The sequence below is a fragment of the Microtus oregoni genome, unplaced genomic scaffold (genome assembly GCF_018167655.1).
Source record: "Microtus oregoni isolate MIOR12 unplaced genomic scaffold, Mior012 000028F_ref0000031, whole genome shotgun sequence".
In the NCBI taxonomy this organism is placed as follows: domain Eukaryota; kingdom Metazoa; phylum Chordata; class Mammalia; order Rodentia; family Cricetidae; genus Microtus; species Microtus oregoni.
This window is the reverse complement of record NW_024543087.1, coordinates 23,464,708-23,485,947: the sequence shown is the minus strand read 5'-3', so window position 1 is coordinate 23,485,947 and position 21,240 is coordinate 23,464,708. Positions and strand designations below refer to the sequence as shown.

At 45.3% G+C, this 21,240-nt stretch overlaps 1 protein-coding gene and 1 pseudogene across 2 annotated transcripts in view; both read right to left on the bottom strand.

Moving 5' to 3' along the window:
* Il20rb (interleukin 20 receptor subunit beta) overlaps positions 1 to 15,101 on the bottom strand; it is a 28,091-nt gene extending 12,990 nt beyond the window's left edge. Inside the window, exons 1-3 of one of the 2 annotated variants that reach the window (XM_041677477.1) lie at positions 14,448 to 15,101; positions 4,180 to 4,306; positions 2,475 to 2,665 (exon numbers count right to left, since the gene is read on the bottom strand). In XM_041677477.1, coding sequence (XP_041533411.1) covers positions 2,475 to 2,665; positions 4,180 to 4,306; positions 14,448 to 14,487 — 358 coding nt within the window. In that variant the 5' untranslated portion in view covers positions 14,488 to 15,101. Of the gene's footprint in view, positions 1 to 2,474; positions 2,666 to 3,988; positions 4,099 to 4,179; positions 4,307 to 14,447 lie in introns of those variants that run through there. The other variant, XM_041677478.1, reaches the window with a different exon arrangement.
* A 366-nt stretch (positions 15,102 to 15,467) lies between these two features.
* Positions 15,468 to 16,890, bottom strand: LOC121464263 (annotated as a pseudogene).
* Between the last annotated feature and the right edge of the window lie 4,350 nt (positions 16,891 to 21,240).

Genomic DNA, 21,240 nt, shown 5'->3' with positions numbered 1-21,240 from the left:
GCCTTTTCCTGTTTATGCTGGCCTCTTAAGCTCAAGTTTCACTGTCCGGCCCCTCCCAAATAACTGTTGGTGTTCCCTGATCTCTATCTGACCTGACCTTCCTTCCAGTGAGAGCTGCCAGACCCCAGTGGAGTTCTTGGCCGGATCCCTAGGCTCCCAGGTGCCAGAGGAAGTAGTGCTGGGTGCTACCTGAACTCTGTGGGCAGGGGAAAAGCTGCGGGGTCCTCCAGTGCTCGTAAACCCCCAGGTGCCTGCACTGAGGTCCTGCCGCTTCAGCCACGACTCCCCACGTCTTGCTGGTGCCTGGGAAAGATGCCCAGCAGAGAGGGCAACAAACGCCTCCCCGGTATCCCATTCCAACAGTCCCGGTCTCCTCCTCCTCAGCTCCAGCATCCCCAGGGCAACACTGCTAATCCTAACAAAAGTTGAGAGCTGTGATGAGACGGACTGTGTTGAGCATAGACGTGTTTCATTTCACATGATCCCCTCAACTATCAATAAGGCAAAATGTTGCGTGCATACAGCTCTCAAGCTCCAAGTTGGATTTAAACTAACCTTCATAATTCCTCAGGGCCAGTTTGGGATCCCTTGCCATCTAAACCCTCCTGACTTTCTCTCAGCATCCTCTGTCCTCAATAACTTGACTATTACTGGATACTGACCTAATGTTCCTGAACCCGCACTTCAAGCGGATCTTCCGTCACGTGAAGAAAATGGGCCACTGAGGGTCCTGCCCTTCCCCAGCACCAAACTCTGAGCATCCCCTCCCCCGATTCCCACCTTAGACAAGGTGCTGTCCCTTTTCACCACCACCAGGTCCTCTATGTGTGGCAGCTGCAACCACAGTCACTTTCTCAAACACCACCCAGGGACCTCCTTAAGCCTATCAGGGGTTTTCTGCTCCTTCTGCCTACCCAGCCACTTCCTCGTAGCCTTCTGCCTACATCTGAAACCTTGAGCTGTCTGGGACCCTGTTCTGGATTCTCTTTATCCTACCTACCTTGCCCTAGACATTCGCATCTATTTCCAGGCCTTTGTTGCGTGTTTGGCTTTCACCTCCAAGAGTCCAAGGCCTGATTTCCAATTGCTATGCATTCATAGCATGCCATGTTGCAGGAACCTGAGCTCCAAAACCACATAGATAGAGTGTCTCCTATTCTCAAGAACTGTTTCTCCTGTTAGGTTCTCACCAACCCAGGTAAGAAACTAGATTCTGTCTTCCCACTCCATCCCCAGTAACTGGACCCCAAGCTCAGTCCATTTTAAATGCAGCCATATCTCCTGAATTCATCCACTTCCCTGTCTTACTGAGGGTTTCTGTTGCTGCAGTGAAGCACCATAACCAAGAAGCAAGTTGGGGAGGAAAGGGTTTATTCAGCTTATACTTTCACATTGTCATTCATCACCAAAGGAAGTCAGGACAGGAACTCCAGCAGGCCTGGAACCTGGAGGCGAGAGCTGATGCTAAGGTCCTGAAGGGGTGCTACTTCCTGGCTTGCTTCCTAAGGCTTGCTCAGCCTGCTTTCTTACAGAACCCAGGACCAACAGTGCAGGGGTAGCCCCACCCACAGTGGGCCGGGCCCTTCCCCATCAATCACCAATTAAGAAAATACCTTACAGCTGAACCTTACATTTTTCTCAACTGAGGTTTCCCTTCCTTCCACATAACTTTAGCTTGTGTCAAACTGATATAAGCCTAGACAATACACACACACACACACACACACACACACACACCATCTCCTCTGCTACTCTACAAACCAGAATCCATCCTGGCTTAGCTGAAGATAACAATTCCCCTCTCGTTCTTCCTCTGCCCTGCATGCTTACCTACTCCAGGTCACTTTCCTCGCAGGGGCCACAGTGTTTGTTCTGTAAGAAAGACGCAGTCCAGACCCCATCTTCTTCCTCTGCTCCCATCCACTGACTTGGTCGAGCTTTCACTATAGGGCCAGCCGCCTCTCTACTCCACGGCCCATGCATCCCCCACCTCATCCCAAAGGCACACATTCCTTTCCACTCTAGCCATGGCTTGCACTCAGCTGCAGTTATCCACTTGCCTGGAGTCTTCTCTTCCCTTCCAATCGTTTTCCAGTTATAATTGCAATAGCAAAGGTGTTTGTCAGCAACCACAGAGAGGAATGTTTCTAGTAGCTGTTAAGTATGCAGATGTTTTTAAACAACCAAACTTCTCTCAGCAGTGTGGGGTTAATAGGCTCCAGATGGGAGATTTACGGAGGCACCATCAGAGTAAGAATCCTAGTGCCAAGGCTAGAGCTCCATACCTGTCGAGCCTAACAAGGACAGCCAGGACTGCCTTCCAGAGTGGGGAAGGAGAAAGGCAGCATGTGAGACAGTCCGCAGTTTACAAACATGTCAGAAAGGGTGTTTGTGTTTATCAGTACCCCAGTTGATTTGATACTGAACATCTAAGTAAAGGTAGTTCCTGCGGGGTGGGAGGAGGTGTGCCTTACTTGAGTTTCGATTGAAGGGGGGCTCCAGAGTGCTCCAGGCTGAAGTCTGTGAGCCCAGCATGGCCCTGACCCGGAAGTTATATGGTACTGTGGCAGCAATGTCATCAGTGACGTCACACTCCAGACTGTCGGTCGGTGAACACCGGCTGCTGGGGATCCAGACGTGGCTCGTGTGCAGGCTCTCATACGCCCTGGCCAAGGAGAAGAAGGCACAGAATCACACACACCCATTGAGATGAAATCAGAGATGGCTGTCACTGCCTCCGTTCTGCTTTTGGGGGTCAGTAGGATAAGCATCCTCTCCCCAACTCCAGATCCTCTACTTGCTTCCCAACCACCACTCTTGTTTATTTCTCGGGAACCTTCGCATGAGCCTGAATCTGTCCGTGGTCACCACCCTCCTCTCAGGCACCATCATGCCTTGCTTGCTGTGACTTCCCATTCTCCACACTCTACTGTAGCGATCCCTTTCTTCAAACACCCCACACAGCAGACCGTGATGCTTCTGTACCTAATGGCTTCTTGCGAGGCTCTAGCCTTCTTCAATCCTACCCCCTAAGGATGTTACTTCTTCCCAGTGACCTGTGGCTCTCCCCTTCGAAATGCTGATCTCTTTTTGCCTTGGATCTCTGACTAGATCATCACTGTCTCAAATGTTCTGCCTCTGCTATCCCACAGGTAGGGTACAAATATCACCTCCTCCAGAGGCCACCACCTAAGACAAAGGAGCTGCAAACTCAACTCCATTGCCTCAGCCTTCACAGCTTCCTACTGGGACTCAAAAGTCTAGGTTTGGCTCAGAGCTCTATGCTGATGGAAAGGTTTTGCGTCCCGTCGTTGTTCGGTGGGGGTAGTCACTGGCCACTTGTGGCTTTAGAGTATGTAAACAAGGAAGAATGGAACTCAAAGCATGTTTCAATTTAATTTAGACTTAAACAGCTACTAGTAGCTAGTGGCTGTAAAACTAAGGAGCACAGAGCCCGTGTTCTTAGCATCTTCCTCTAGAGCAGTGGTCCTCAACCTTTCTGATGCTGCGACCCTTTAATACAGTTCCTTGTGGTGGTGTGGGGACCCCAACCAGAAACTTTTTGTTGCTACTTCATAATCATAATTTTGTTACTGTTCTGAATCTTACCGTAAATACCTGATATGCGAACCAAGGGGTCACAACCCACAGATCGAGAGATGCTGCTCTGGAAGCTAATTTCCCCGCATCTAGAAGTGTGCACCTCTGTGTCCCCCCCGGGGCCTAGAAGAATGACTACACATGCAGGACTCGGTTTGTGCTTATTGCTAAAGAAATGTGCTGAGCACCAACTCTGCCAGTCACTTCTCAGAGACTGCTAGAGCCAGGACAGCTGGGGAAAACTAATCAGGTTCACCTCTGGGCCAGCTGAACTTTAGGGTCAAGACTTACTTGGGCTTCTAGATATACATGCAGAGTCAAGAAAACTGTGACCTCCTATACCCCAAAGGGAGTGGTTCTCCAGGTTGCAGGTCAGGCCCAAACTCACCAGACAGTTGGCTTGCTGTTGAAAACAGGCACAACAAAATGTCCCTCCACACCCATTCACACCAAGGGGTGGACCAGGAAGAGCATCTATTCTCGGGCCTCAAAGCCTCCTGGAGCAGAGAAGGAAGGGCTATCTATCCCTCTCGGACATGTTGTCTAAGGAAGACAAATTACTAAGCAAGGCAAACTCACCCTTGGTACTCCACAGAATAGGACACTGTCTCCCTGGGCTGGGCCACTGGACTCCACATCAGGAGATGCTTCATGTTGGTTGACAGTACAGTTAAGTTCTGTGGGGCAGGCAGCAGGGCCACTCTGCCTGGGATGAAATTAAGAGGGACAGTGAGAGCTGGCGTAGCTTCAGATTCTGCACTTGTCCAAGTGCTAGGTCTTACCCTCCCTGGTTTAGCTCTGCCTCTGTGGCAGCACGGCATATCTGTAGTGATTACAGCCCCGCTTTAGTGAATAGTGTTCATATTCTGTATAGGTCATTGCTAGATTGCCACAGAACTATCCTATGTAACTTTCTTTTCTTTCTTTTTTTCCTTTTTTTCCTTTTTTTTCTTTTTTGTATTTTTGAGGCAGGGTTTCTCTGTGAAGCCCTGGCTGTCCCGAAATTCCCTCTGTAGACTGAGCTGGCCTCAGAGATCCACCTGCCTCTGCCTCCCAAGTGCTGGGATTAAAGGTGTTCACCTCTATGCCTGGCTTTTCATGACCCTACTGAGTTTAAGAACCATTATTTCCCCACTATATAAACAAACAAGCAGAGGCATGTTATTTGTTCATGGATATGTTTTTTATAACTTTACTTTAGTGTGTATGTATGATAAGAATGTGTACGAGTGAGGGTGTACATATGCCATGGTGTATATGTGGGTGCCTTTAGTGAGGATGTACATATGCCATGGTGTATATGTGGGTGCCTTTAGTGAGGATGTACATATGCCATGGTGTATATGTGGGTGCCTTTAGTGAGGATGTACATACGCCATGGTGTATATGTGGGTGCCTTTAGTGAGGATGTACATACGCCATGGTGTATATGTGGGTGCCTTTAGTGAGGATGTACATATGCCATGGTGTATATGTGGGTGCCTTTAGTGAGGATGTACATACGCCATGGTGTATATGTGGGTGCCTTTAGGATCCTCTCCTTTCACCTATGGGAACCAGGTTCGCACTTGGGCCATCAGGTTTCATGAAAACATCTTTATTGGGTGAGCCATCTCACTGGTCCTATTTATTTTAATGAACATATAAAATATGTACCCATTACATTTATGGATAGCTATGTGGTATTTTAGCACATATATGTAATGTGTTATTTCAAATGAAAGCAAGCCTATGTTTCTCAAACATTTATCATTTCTTTTTAATTCAAAGCCTTCACATATCCTGTGTTCTGGGCCTTTTGAAATATAATTTTTTTCCTCTATAGGTAGTCTTCTATGCAATAGCACACCAGAATAAGCTCTAACCGGAACTCAGTAGTTGTTAACCAGTCTCAGCCCTGTCCTCTCTCTGGATCCACGCTCCTCTCCAGCCTCCGGTCACCACCGTCATTCCATTCTAAACACACGAGGTCGACTCTCTGACATTCCGCCTAGGAGCGAGACTTGCAATATTTATCTGTCTGTGCCTTGTTTATTTCATTTAACATAATATCTTCCAGACCGCCCACGTCTGCCTCTTATGGCTGAACAATATCCCATTGTATGTAGGTACTTTTATCTATTTATCGGCTGATGGGTATTTAGGTTATTTCCACGTCTTGGCTTCTGTAAACAGTGCAGCAGATGTCTCAACACAGCTATTTAATTTTCCCTTGGATGTGTTGTATAACCAGCGGTGGGGTAGACAAATCAGAGGGTGGTTGCACTTGGACTTTTTGAGGAAGCTCCACGCTGTTTTCCATAAGGATTATAATAGCTTACATTCTTGGTAATAGTATGTACCAGCATTTGGCTTGCTATTTTTAACTTTTTAATGAAAATCACTTTTACTGTGGTTCTGGGGAATTTACTCCCAGGGGTTTATACATCTTAGGCAAGTGTTCTTCTTTTGAGCTACATTCCCAGTCTGGGGGTGAGGTGATAATCTTATTTTGGTTTTATTTTGCTGGGATGATTAACAACGCTGACCATATCTGCTGGTCATTGGTATCATGTACTTTAGAAATGTCCACTTAATTATACTGTCCATTTTCAATCAGTTTATTTATTGACTTACTATTGAGCTCCTTATAGAGTCTATGTGATAGCCTTGGTGCCGGCTGACCTGGATCCAGGCCTTGACTCAACCCTGGACTATGTTATCTTATGCAACCAGAATAACCTGAGCCTCCTTCATGGCAAATCCATGGCTCTTGCCAGTTTCTCAACATGCCCATCTCCAGCGTCTTCATCCCTGGGCACCAGAACACATTAGCTCGTGACCAGCAAGGCCAAATGGGGCATCAGTGGCCAGGTGGAAAGCTCTGACTCAGGGCTACTGTGGGCAAAGTCCAGCAAAGAGGGGTACCAAAACTGCTCAGAGACTCCACCCGGGGCAGACTGCGAGCACGAGAACCCACGTGCGGCACAGGAGACTACGGATAAAGGAAGTGTCCGGGACACACCCACAGTGGCACTACAGTTTGCACCTGTACTCGTAAGAACTTGAGGCAGCTCAGCTTTGCCTGGAGCCCTGGGGCGCCGTCTGGACCTCTGCAGCTCTTCTTCCCCCTTTCACACGCTCTCTTCTAGTGCCAAACACCTGCTCCTCTGCCGTTATTTGTCACAGTGATGGTACCTAGCAGTGTCATGGCAGACAGAGTGACAGCTGGGCCCTTTATCTTGGATCTTTCGGTTTCTGCCTCTAGATGGGCACCTGCTGTTTGTGATCAGGCATCAAGCCTCATGACCACGAGGAGAAGGGGGCTCCTGAAACATCCTGTCTACTGGCACTTTGCCTCTCTTCTAGCATAGGACCCTGGTGATGAGCCTTCGTCTCTTCCTTAACGTACTCACTCTATCTGGGAAGAAAGACCTGGGGCAGCCGCAAGGGGGCTTCTCGGCTTTCCAGCCAGAGCGTCCTTATTTTTGTTTTTGTTTTTTTCCAATTTATAATTTTGTTATTAGCTTATGTTTATTGTACAAAAGAACAGTCTTTACAAAATTCTCAAATGCCTGCTGGGTGGTGGTGCCACAGCCTTTAATCCCAGCACTCAGGAGGCAGAGGCAGGTGGGTCTCTGTGAGTTTGAGGCCAGCCTGGTCTACAAAGTAAGTTCCGGGACAGCTAAGGCTACACAGAGAAACCCTATCTTGAAAACAAAAAACAAAGCTTCTCAAATGTGCATGGCAAATTCTTGATCATAACTCACACCACCTGATTCTTCTTCCCTCCCTGCTTCTAGTGGTCCACTTTTTCTTTACAAAAGCCACCCTTCTACTTTTGTCTTATTACTTAAAATGAATAAAAACAAACCTATATTCTGCATATGAGAGAAAATACCATGTGTCTGAGTCTAAATCATTCTGCTCAACATAATGATTTCGGGTTTCATCCATTTTTATTCGAATGATATGATTTTATTCTTTTGTGAGACAGGGCCTCACTATGAAGCCAATGATGGTCTGGAACTTATCATATAGCTTGGCTTGGTCTCAAACTCACAGCAATGCCCTCCCCGCCCCCAGGCTATGGAATAGTCAGGCATGGTCACTCACATTCATAATCTCAGCAGTCGGGCAGCTGAGGTAGGAGATTAAGTTAGAAAAAGCCTAGGCTACATAATGAGTTCCAGGCTGCTACAGTATTAGATCCTGTCTCATCGTTTAAAAGAAAAAAAAAAAAGATTATGAACTGGAATAACTAAAACTCTGTGTGTCTGTCTCTGTATGTGTGTGTGTGTCTGTGTGGTGTGTGTCTATGTATGTGTGTGTTTTGCATGTCTATCTGTGTCTGTGTGGTGTGTATATTTGTGTCTGTCTATATGTGTCTATGTGGTATGTGTGTTTGTGTGTATGCCTATGAGTGTGTCTGTGTCTGTCTCTCTGTGTGTCTATGTAGTCTATATATTTGTGTGTGTGTGTATATATGCATCTACAAGTGTGTACACATATGTTGGTGCTGGGATTTGAACCCAGGACTTTCTGAATATCATAAACATGTACTGTATCACTGAGAAAAACCCACAACCCAACTAAAACAAGTTTGAAAGAGAGCAGGTCATGAGATGATTCAGAGAGTGAAGGGCTTGCTGTTCAAGCTCATGAGATCCCTGGAACCCATGTAGAGGTGAGGAACCCACGCAGAGGTGAGAGGAGAGAAACAACTCCACAAAGCTGTCGTGGGACCCCACATGAGTACCACAGCATTCGCTGCCCTCGATAATAAAAGTATTTTTTAGAGTAAGAGCAGAGAAACCAATCCATACATTCCAAGAATTACAGTAATTAAGACTGCAATTCGTGATATCAAGAAAGATAAAGAAACACAGATCAAAAGGCAAAAATGGAAGACCTCAGAGACAGCTCCACTCACGTATGCTCAAGTTTGATTTGATAAAGATACAAAGCAATTCAGTAGAGGAAAGAATAAACTTTAAAACAAATAATAGTGGAACAGTTTGGTATGTTCTGGGGAAATAAAACTCCACTAAACCTCACATATTACATAATGATAAACTTAAAATGAATTTTAACCATTACCTCACAAAGGACAACTGTCTAGAATACATAATGAACACTCTAAACTTAATGTCAGGACATCAAAAAACTAAGAGATAACATTAAAAAGGTATGAAGAGAAATTTCACCAACAGAAATACAGAGAGAGCAATAAGAACATGAAAAGATATTTAAATTGGAGTCGGTGTGATGGCTCAGTGGCTAAGAGCACCTGCTGCTGTTCTCCCAGAGGACCCAGGTTCAATTCCCAGCACCCTCATGGCAGCTAACAACCATTGCAACTCCAGTTCCAGGGGACTCCAATACCTTCCTCTAGCTTCCAAGGGCCCTAGGAACACATGCTGCCAAAATACCCATACATGGAAGCATATTTTGTTTATAAAGATGTTTAGGTCATTTGCTAAGGAGAAAATGCAAATTAACACCACAATGAAACAGCACTGTGTAGTTAACGTTACAAAACTAAATTCTGGCAATGGGACAGAGAAGATGGATCCCTCATACACTGCCAACAGACTTGTAAATTGGCACATGGATTCTGGAAAATTGGCAGTTTTTTTTTTCCAAACTAAATATGCAATTACTATCTGACTTAGCAGTTGTGATCTTGGGCATTTAGCCTAGAGAAACAGAAACTTCTGCCACGTCAGATCTGAATATGAATGTTTAAAATTGAACTTGGATTGCTGCAAGTGTCTTCCAATGGGTGAATGGGTGAACAAAGGTAACAGGCAGGTAATGAGAGGGGGTCATGAGGAGGAACCCAGGAAGCCTCTAGTGGTTTGGGATGGCCAGGAAACAGCTAGACCCTGAGAGCCTCCAGAAGGTTCCCAGTGCTGCAAACATGATGCAATCCTGTGACTCAGTAGACAAGTTAGTTCCACTGGAAATTATCTCAGGCTTTCAGAGATACACAGCAGCAGAGGGAGCTTCTGGATTCCCTTGTCCGTCCTTCCTTGTGTCCACAGAACATAGCGTAACCGTAAGATAGGACAGACAGTCGCTGCAGTGTCACAGACCAACAGTCTCATCAGTTTTATGCTTTATTTTCTTTCTTCCGGGAACCAGTCCAGGACTCTCCATGTAGTTGTCATACCTAGTTAGTCTCTTCCAGTCTGTTCTCAATCTGTCTTTGTCTTTTATGACCTTGACGTTTCTAAAGAGCACTGACTGGCTGTTTTATAGCTTTGTTCTTAGTTCGGGTCTGTGTGATTTCACAGGAATGGAGTGAATTTACACATTTTTAAAGGGTAGCTTGTTTTATCCGATGTCTTTGCTACCACAGCACCATCTTACACTTGGGAATGTCCCCCGGACACATGCCTGAGAGCAACAGGATGGTGCACCAATTTCAGTTCCTTCAGTATCCTTCATGAATGTCTCAAAGGCTGATGAAGCTGCTCACCGACCCACCCCCATCCTAGTTCCCCAGGGGAGATCAGTCTTAGGCTGTCCCTTTCAGCAAGCTAGCTGGAGACAGGTCTCAGCTATGTGACAGCACCGTGAGAGAGGTGCTCGGGACAGCATTGGCCAGGGGCTGGTTCCAGACAGGCTGCAACAGCCTTAGACCTAATAGTAAGACTCAAGACTCCCCACACTCCAAGCCATATACTACTGCTTTGTTCTTTGAAGACAGACTGAGCACAGTGACTAGTCTGGTCTGAGACTGTGCATACTCTGGCTGAGTGACTGCTGTGTGCTTTAATGTAGCAAAGGTCTCTGTCCCCAGGGCCAACCAAAAGCCAAATATGCTCCTCATGGCCCTCTTCCGTGAGGTGCACCAGTGGGCATCAACATGCTCAGGCACCGTCTCCCAAGCATTCTTGCTGAGGGCATTCGTTTCCACCTTGTGCACTCTTTCTACATACGTCAGAAGAGAGTAAGCCCAAGCAACTGGTTGCAAAATACATATTTTGCTTTGTACTCACAGAAGGACGTGGTGTCGATATGTGTAATTACCAGTGATGCTAATCTTGATCTGCAAAGCTGCAATTTACCTGCTAGTTAATAAACACACTGGGAGGGATATGCGAGAGTATGCAAATCCTTTCCACCCTTTCTCACGTTAACTGGGGCAGGTGTTGGTAGGTGACCTTCCAGCCATCTCTGCAGTTATGATGTGAGTCTCTTTTAACTGAATTGGGATGCTCCTGAAAAGAAGAGCCATTCCTCCTCCATGATTTGTTGTTTTCAGAGATTTACTTATTTGCATAGACTCATAGGTACTGATTTCATTTTATGGCTAAAATCCAACGCTACTATTATTGTTACTCAGTTGTTCCAGCTTTGGCCGATTAAAACTCTTTCAGGTTGTATTCATTTGACTCATTGTTACCCACTTCCCACTCTTTTTCCATTCTCATTTTGTCAATTGATTTTGTTTTGTATTGTTTTGTTGTTGCTGTTGTTTTGGTTTTGTGGTTTTGGTTTTTTGAGACAAGGTTTCTCTATGTAGCTCTGACTGTCCTGGAACTAGCTCTGTAGACCAGGCTGGCCTTGAACTCAGAGATCTGCCTGCCTCTGCCTCCCAAATGCTGGGATTAAAGGTGTATGCCACCACAGTTTGTACTGTTTTTTGTTTGTTTCTTTTTGAGATAGGATCTATATAGCCTTGGCTGGCCTCAAAATCAGAGATCCACCTGTCTCTGCTTCTGAGTGCTGGGATTAAACGCACTGGTCATGATACTCAACCTTATCAATAGGCTTTAAAACAGTAACTTTAGATCTACAAATTTCAAAGACAATATAAGCTCCAAACAATGCTAACATCTTATGTAACCACGATACAGTTATCAAAACTGTGGGACCAACGTGGATCAATTACCATAACAAAATTCCAGACTTTATTTGGATTCTGCCAATTCTTCCACTATCAACTTTTTCCATTCCAAGATCCAACCCAAGATACTATGCTACATTTAGGCCTTCATCCTATTTTAAGTACTTCATTGCTTACCACAGATGCTCCTGTCTCATCTTGCATTTTCCTGCCCAGCCCTGTAAGCATCCACTGCTCTAAAGAGCCCCACCCAGGGACTTTCAAAAATCCCAGTGCCTAGGCAGTACCCCAGACGAATTTAGAATCTCTGGCTGCCTTGGCAGTTACATGTGTAACAGCTCCCCAGTGACTCCAATGTTCATTTGAGACAGAGACACTAATCTAGAACTAACTTCTGGTGGATAAAAAATAGTTTAAAATGTGTTAAACTCCCAATTTTGGGTGTTTCTGTATATTTTCTGGTAGAGTTTATGTTTACTGCAGCAGAGGGCGACTCTGTTCATCTCTAATCAGCCCCCAGCCCAGAGCCCGTCATAGAAAAAGAACTTAGGAACAATGAGGGAAACTGAACAAGTGAGCCACATACATCTTGACTCCCATAAGATTAGCCTAGGCTTGTGGGTTTCCTAATCTCTCCACCTTCTTGGTCCTTCTAGTTGCTCTGAGATTCATGTCTCCTAAGATCTTAGGTGCAAGGGAGATTGCAGGAAGACTGCCCTCCATAAAGTCACTGGGCTCACTTTCCAGGCAGAGACTGCTGCATCTCTTCCTGCCTGGACGCCACTGGTCACCTCGTCAAGTTTGGTTCTTCTTCCACTATCTTTTCCTCCAACCGGCTTTAAGGTAAATGACTGGAAAAGGCATCTCCTTAATCCCTTCCCTTTGTCAAGCCGCCCTTTTCTAGCTGTGTCTGTGTCTCCCCTTCTTCTAATCAGAAGGACAAAGCACACACTCTGGCGCTGGCTAAATCAGAGTCAAACTCCAACTGAGTCTTGGTTCCTGCCCTGAAATGGGGGCATCAGACCTGCCTTGCAGACTGATGTGAAATGTCTGAAGACCATCTATTGCTAGAGCATCATGTACTCAGAATGTGAGCTATGTTTAGTGGCACGGGCTTTCAATTCCGTCTTCCTGGAAGGATGAAGCAGAAGAATTGTAAGTTCACGGCCTTTCTGAGTTACAGAGCAAGCTCAAAGAAGCTTAGAAAATTTGGGGTGACTCTCATCTGAAACATGAAAAGTTAAAAAAAAAATCTAAAACCAGAGAACAAAGGCTGTGAGAATATAGTTCAATAGTAGAGCAATTGCCCCAGCATGAGGTCCTAGGTTCAATCTCAGGAAAGAAGGAGGGGAGGGGAGGGGAGGGGAGGGGAGAGAAATGTTAGGGGAGGGGTCAGTTGTGGCTGTCATTGTTATTTAGTACATAATAATTAGTAATTATTATTTGTCCTTAGAAGGGACAAAGTAAGACACCTTTACTTATCTTCCCAGTGATCTATAAGCAACAGCTCATTCCGCGCTTGCCACGCTCACCTACACCATCTTGAGCGAACGCTCACAATCACTTGGAGGCAACTTTAACTAAAGCCATTGTTTTCTGACAATACCATTCGCCATGCCAAAAGACCAGAATAGTGACTGACTGACAGACAGACAGACAGACAGACAGACAGACAGACAGACAGAGACACAGACCCACACACACACAGAATGAGAGAGAGAAAGGACTCAGGGTGGGAGCAGGTGTGAACACAACACATTTGCCACAGGAAGTGTGTGAAGGTCGGGGGACAACTTGAGGAAGCTGGTTCTCTCATCCCACTACCTGTGCTGAGGATTGAACTCAGTTCATCAGACTCGGCAACAAGTACCTGTTCCTACTGAACCAGCTCATCAGCCCCTGTGGGAGAACCATAACAACAAAGTTTAAGGCAAGAAAGTAAGGACAGAATGCATCAACTGTAAAGACAACAGGGGGCCTGCAATCTAAACTTATTTCCTAAAAGTAGGAAGAAATAGGCTCAAATAATATAGGGTGAGCCCTGAATACACAGATGAGAAGTGAGAAGTGAGCAGAATTTGGACATGGTTCGCTGAACGTTTGAAACTGTGAAGGTTTGGGGGCCAGGAATACCATCCGTTTCCATGTAGGCTAAACATTTCCAAGTTGTCTTAGTTCTGATTTGCTGCTTAAGTACTCAAGGCTCCCACTGACGCCACAAAGTAACCAATACCTTGGAGTAGTAAAACTAGAAATTTCTCTTAAATGTAGTTTGACTTGAAGAAGCATTAGCAGGTAAGGAACTGCAGTTTGGGAACAATAAGGGAGGTAATTACAAGGAGCCAGGAGTGGAACAGAAAATTGCATAACCTTACTGGCAGAGAAAATGCCCCCAAACCAAATCTTTTTATAGTGTGAAGTACCTTTTTCTGTGAGGATCAAGAAAAATCTAATTTTATAAATCTTACACCCAATATGAAGCTTATAAATTATTTCCTTTATGCTTGTCAGAATTTTTAATCATTTTAAGTGCCACATGAAAAATGACTGCAATAACTATACTTTAACCCTAAAAATACCAAATGAAATAAATAGCAAAGTGCATAGAACTCTATAAACTATCTTGATGACATCATTCTAGATGTCTGAGGATATTAGGAAGTTTTACAAATAGAATGCAGGCATTCAAGATGTGGAAGATGGAGATAAAAAGGTTTTAAAAGGCATTTTATGCTGGGCAGTGGTGCACTCCTTTAGACCCAGCACTGGGAAGGCAGAGGGCAGGTGGATCTCTGTGAATTCAAAGCCAGACTGATCTACAAAGAGCGGTCCAAGACAGCCAGGACTGTTACACAGAGAAAACCTGTCTCAAAGAAACAAGCAAAACACCAAAAACTAAATCAAACCAAACCAAAAACATTTTAATTCAACCCCAAACCCAGGAAAGTACTGTCACCTTCTTAACCTGTATTCAAGGCCCAACCTCAGATGTATTTAAATTCTTTATTACCTGTGAGAAAACAGGAGATCAAGATGCAGAAAAGCCACATGGCAAGACTTGTCCAGACTCCTCGCAGAACCACTGTGCTGGCCTGTGTCTGGGGTGAGGGTCTCCGGCAAACTTAGTGGACCCAAGTCATTGCTTCCTTCCAGAGTGAAGTTTTCTATCCATCCTAGCCATCTTGCTTCAGGAAGCAGATGTTGGTGCTGAGGTCAGAGCTGCAATGGAGCTTGAATTGTTCTGGAAAGAGGAGCTGGCCCAAATGCTCAGAATGGGCGTACTCTGCAGCACCCTTTCTGCCCAAACCCAGCTATTGCATCAAGGGGAGCGGCCTGTGAGAGTTCCAGAGAAATGCTAACTGGGGAGCTTGAGACATCTGCCCGAGGGAGACATCCGGGCAGAGAGACTCAGTGTGGAGGGCCCTGGCTCTTCCCAGCAGACAGTGAACATCGAGGATTATTTTCCCTACTCATCAAGGGGCATCCTCTGCCAAGCGCCTCTCTGCCCATTCATTCAAGCTGGGTTGCTAATTAGCTGTTTGCTAATACATACTTCTGGAAAAGTAGAGAAGCAAAATAATTACTATTACTGCCGTTCTCTAGTGCTAGGGGTTGAACCCAGGGCTTTGTGCAAGCTACACAAGCACTCTGCCGCTAAGCTACAACCCACAGCTGTTGCCTCGGGTGGGTTTTTTTTTTCTTTTTCTTTCCTTTCCTCTTTCTTTCTTTTCTTTCTTTCTTTCTTTTTTTCTTTTTTTCTTTTTTTTTTTTATGGGTCACTGAGGCTTTTATTCTACATGTAGAACCGCTGGGGCAGGGGTCTTTCCTGTGGCCACCCTAGAGATTACACTGGGCTCCAGACACTAGCTTGGAAGTGAGGTGACAATGATTTGGACCAGTCACATGATTACAAAGCTGGGGTTCCCTGCAGGGCTCCAGGTGGTCGGGCGGACTGAAGACATCTAAGGAAGCAGGGGCATGGGAGGGGCAAGCACCGGGCCGGCCTTGAGCCGCCTTGATGACATCAGGGATGGGGTGTAAGCAGCTGGTGGCTCCAGGGATCTGCATCCACTTTACTTGGCCAGGGGGTTCCTGAAGCACCTGCCGGCAAACTTGGCCTTGCTGCCCAGCTCTTCCTCGATTCTAAGAATCTGGTTGTACTTGGCCAGGCGCTCGGATCGGCAAGGGGCACCAGTCTTGATCTGCCCAGTGCAGAGCCCCACTACCAGGTCAGCGATTAAAGTATCCTCAGTCTCCCCAGAGCGATGGGACACCATGACGCCCCGAACCATTGGACTGGGCCAGCTTACACGCCTGCAGAGACTCGGTCACGGAGCCAATCTGGTTCACTTTGAGCAGGAGGCAGTTGCAGGACTTCTCACTGACAGCCTTGGCAATCCTCTTAGGGTTGGTCACTGTGAGATCGTCCCCAACCACCTGGATGCCTGAGCTAGCTGTGAACTTCTTCCAGGCTTCCCAGTCATTCTGGTCAAAGGGGTCCTCGATGGACACCACTGGATACTCCCGGATGAAGGACTTGTACAGGTCAGCCAGCTGGTCAGGGGTGATGTACCTGCTGGCGTCATCAGGAGACTTGAAGTCCAGGTCATACTTCCCAGACCTGAAGAACTCAGAAGCGGCCACGTCCATGCCGATGACAACCTGTTCAGTGTAGCCAGCCTTTCCAATTGCATTCTTCAGCAGCTCCAGAGCTTCTTTGTTCTCCAGGATGTTAGGTGCAAACCCGCCCTCGTCACCCACATTGGTGGCATCCTTCCCATATTTCTCCTTGATGACATTCTTCAGGTTGTGATAAACCTCTGCCCCAATGCGCATGGCTTCGCGGGAACTGGACGCCCCCACAGGGAGGATCATGAACTCCTGCATGGCGAGCTTGTTGCCAGCGTGAGACCCGCCGTTGATCACATTGAAAGCTGGGACTGGCAGGATGACTTCAGCGTTGCCAGCCAAGTCAGCGATGTGGCGGTAGAGGGGCACCCCCTTTTCTGCAGCACCAGCTTTGCAGACAGCCAGGGACACTCCCAGGATGGCATTGGCACCGAATTTGGATTTATTCTCAGTGCCGTCCATCTCGATCATCAGCTTGTCCATCTTCTCCTGCTCCACCACATTCAGTTTCTTGCTAACCAGAGCAGGTGCGATAGTTTTATTGATGTGCTCAACAGCCTTTGAGACACCCTTCCCCAAGTAGCGGGTCTTATCATTGTCACGGAGTTCCAGGGCCTCATAGATGCCAGTGGAGGCACCGCTGGGCACGGCAGCCCGGAAGAGACCTTTTGCGGTGTAGAGATCAACCTCAACAGTGGGATTCCCACGGGAGTCAAAGATCTCTCGGGCGTGGACCTTGAGAATAGACATGGCTTGTTTCTGGCAGTCGGCGTGCCGTAGAGGAAGAGCGCAGAGGTTCCTGCACACACCCTGGAGAGCGTTCAGGAGAGTAGTGTGTGCGACCCGGGAGCTGAGCTGGTCTTTTTTTTTTTTTTTTTTTTTTTGAGACAGGGTTTCTCTTTGTAGTCCTGGCTGTCCTAACACACTCTGTAGACCAGGTTGGCCTCAAACTCACAGTGATTAAGTGCTGGAATTAAAGGAGCGTGCCATCACTGCCAAGTTCTGTGGCATCAATTTTAAATACCATTCTAAAAGTCAAAAGGTAGACAATAATAGTTTTATATTTGCAAGTCTGCAAAAATGAAAAGCTACGACATAATATGCTAACAAGATTGGCACCTTGTGGTAGAACTAGGAAAACATGAACAAGATTCTTTATCTAATCTTTTAAAATTGATTATTGAATCAATAATTCACTACTGAAAGTTAAAACCAATTTTTAAAAATTTTAAACAAAATCCAGTAAACTTCAATTCCTTGAGGACTTAAAAAACCCAATGCACAAATTATAATGGTAAAATAAGCATTGGTTTGAGAATGCACATTGATTTTTGAACTGAACATATTTTAGTTCTAGTTTCTTAGCTTATTCGCAAGATAATTTTGGGTCAGTCATTCATTGATTCAGCCAACATTCCCTAGGAGTTTAATATGTGTGAAATCTGGGAACTCAGTAAGTTCTTATCCTTTCCCAACTAATGAAGATGCATACAGAAATACTCATGGGGCAATATTGAATACAATGGAGGAACCACTGAGGTTCTGGGGTACTGAAGAGAAACACCCAATCCACCTTCCGGGATTCTAGAAGGCTTCCTATGGAGACTGGCAGAGTATTGAACTCAGGAGAGTTAGTTACAAATGGTGTTTAGAAAAATCCTACATTTTTTAGACAGAGTGAGCAAGGCTGGAATGAGAAGACACAAGGGTCTGGAGAGCTCAGTGTTTTCTGAGTGCTTTCCAGTTTATTCTGAGAGCAGTATCAAGGGCAGGGTTTCAAATGCCAATCTGATGGTGGCATTCTCTGCATTTCAGACTTAAAAGGTTTCTGAGAAAGCAAAGTGACAGGCAAGAGGGGGCTCTGCCAGGCATCAGGGTGAGAGATACTGCCAGCCTATGCTAGGCGTCCCCAGGTCTGTGGGAAGAAACGAAAACCTCAAAATGCAGGACTGAGAATAGTAGCTCCTACATAATGTATGGACTAGGAAGGACTGGGAAGGGCCAGAACTCCAAACATGACTTTCCGGTTCTGGTTTGGGAAACTGGGTGGACAGCAAGTCTTCAAAGGAAAGAACAGAAAGGCACAGAGTAGGGTGGGGTCAGGACAGGCAGGGTCAGGGGTCTGCAGAAAGAGGCTGCATTTGCTCAGCCTCATGCACTTAGATATAAAGCATTTGTGTGAGCAGGCACAATCACCACTATGCAAATACCTGTCTCAAATTGATGTCAAGGAAATAATACCTCCCCTCTACCTGCGGGGGTTTTATGGGTAGTGGGTGAGCATGTGCAAACAAAACTTGTCCACTAAGAATGATGTGCAGACATATAGAGAGAGAGACCAGAGAAGGCAAGAACATGAACTAGAAGACAGAGGTGGGAGGGTAGCTCAGAGAAGTGGTTCTAAAAACAATGAGGCATGATGTGATTGTTCAGGCAGAGTGCAGAAGAGAGTCCCCAGTGAGTTCATCACTGAAAAATGTTCCCTGGATTCAACAACTGGAAAGTCATTGTAATCCCAGCAAGAGGAGTTCCTGTGGAAGCCTTGGATCCAAACCTAGATCATTGTGGGTTGAAGAGTAAATGGAAAAAGTAATGGCCATTTTATGCAAAGAGGAAGAAAACAACTCCATCAGCCTTACATTTCTTTTTCATTTACAAAGAAAATACAGTAATGCATTGCAAAACAGTTGTGGGAATCAAGAATGGGGACAGGAAATCCATCAGAAATATGCCCAACTCTAACCTCTTTTCACTTACCTCAACTGCTTCCCAGTTAACACTATAAGGGGTGTGACTCCTGAAATGAACAACGATTTAGAGAATAAGCAGGAAGTGGGACACAGAACAGAGTTCCAAGAATATACCCATCCGTTTGAACAAAAGGGGTTAGATGAGTTCACGATTCAGCAATCCAGATAGAATAACTTGAGCAAAGCCAAATGATGGAAAGTTTGAGAATTTGAACACAAAGTGAATCAGAGGATTAAAAAAAAAAGGTAAACAAAAAATGCAATCAAGAGTAAGTCTCACACAGCTGAGTTGTGGGGCAGTCCACCACTGAGCCACAGGGTCTTCAAATAGTTCTGCATGGCATGAGTCTGTACCAAGACAACCCAGCTCAATTACAAGGAGAGTTAGGTCCTAGGCTCAGCACACACCTACTGGGCAGTGAGAGGTAATGCCATTAACCTAACCTAGCTTTTGAATTCATCTTTCTGAAGACTGAGTTATCACCCAGTAAAAAAACAAAAAAACCCTCAGATGATCTGCCTAAGCCTGGGACATTACACTAGGTAAGGGCTTCTGGATGACTATGCCTCATTTGCTCAACTCTACCACCTGATACTCCTGTCTCTGCTCGTGCTTCTCTTCTGATGCAATATACCCAAATCAAACTATACTTTATCCTGTTGCCTGCAGCTTTGTTTTTGTTGACCCAAGGTTTGAAGGAGCTAAGACTTCGAATTCACTCTGTAGGCAATTTGGGATGACCACGTCCTGATTTTCTTGCCTCCATCCACAAGTGTGGGGATTGATGTACATCAACATGCATGGTTTATATGACACTGGAAATCAAACCCAGAGGCCTGTGAATATTAGGCACTACTCTACCAACTGAGCTACAGCCCAGCCATGTTGTCAGAATTCCTGGGATTTTCTGCAGAATTGGAGGATGGTTCAGGCCTGAAGAGGAACAGTTGAATGGATAGATAAGTATGCCTAAATACCATATCCCATTTGCTACTTAATACTTTGGTATTTAATTTTGTTAGGAACTTTATGTAAAGAGAGCAAGGGGGGAAAAGGTCATACTTTTTACTCCCAATCTGAGCCTCACTCATCAGACAAAGAATCCAGGAAGAGGCCAAAGGGCCAATTATTTTATCCTGTTCTTGTGCTCTCCACTTACTCTGCACAAAGATTCCCGTATATTTATGCCCGTGTTTAAGAACATCTGACATTTAGCTCTAATTTCTTTTTCCTGGAAGTCACACAGAGAATTTAAACAGTGGAATTCCTTTCAGACTCTTGTTTCCACCAATTCTCCTCTGGCTGTTATTTTCAAAATCCAGTTTTCAGAGCTGTCTGACTTTTAAACTTGCTGAGAGGCTGGAGAAATGGCTCAGTGGTTAGCAGCACCATCAGCTTCTTCCAGAGGATCTGGGGTCAATTCTAGTGCTCCCCCACCCAATGGTGGCTTACAACCCCTTCACAGGGGTTCTGGTGCCCTGGGCCGCTCTCCAAGAGCACTGATAGACACTCAGGCAAAATACCCACACATGTTTTAAAAAATAGTAAAAAGTTTTAAAGTCATTTAAATCTACTGATGGTCTTCAAGAAATAAATCTCTTGAAATCAATGAGTTAAAACCTTTATGTCTGTAACACTGTCATCTTCCTGTAGTTATAGCTGGTTTCTATGTAACATGACCCAATAGCTCCTATGAACACAGAGAATCGGGTTTTATTCTGAACAGCCCTTTGTAGTTAAAGTTCATATCTGAATGAAACAAATAGCACTTTAAAATTCTGGAAATCAGAAACATGCTTTGTAAGTGAACATCTACATGATATTCTAATGATTTAGGCAATTGTTTTTCAATCACCGGTTGACCGTAAGTGGAGCCCACAACATCTAAGTCGATTTTACCAGAGACCTTCCCCTGTTAACAGCAGCCATGTGCTCTGCTTGTCTTGTACACATCTTCTCCATTTAGGTACTGCATCCCTAGAATACGAATGTCCCCAAAGCCTTGTTAGCTTTTTTTCCCCATTGTAATGCAGGGTGAGAGCAGTCTCATGCTCGAGTAACAAAAGAATCAACTTAAAAGGTAGCATTGTTTTAGGGTAAAATGAGAAATGGAAGAAAAATGGGGAGTGGGAAGGCCCCATCTCCTTAAGGTTTCACCACCTTCTGAGAAAGTGCTCCAGATGGGAACCAAAAATCTAACACATGGCTTTGAGTGACATGCAAGATCAAACTATATAAACAGCCCCAAATTAGAACTTTAACTTTGAAACTAAGCAATAATGCCTCAGGGAAACCAGAATTTGTTCTCTATAACCAGTTTGCATACCTACAGTTCAGAAAGCAAACAACAATTGTTTTGACATCACTTGCTCTAGAGAAGCTATGCTTACTCAGTTCTTAATTTCTTCTGTAAGTGTTCAAAG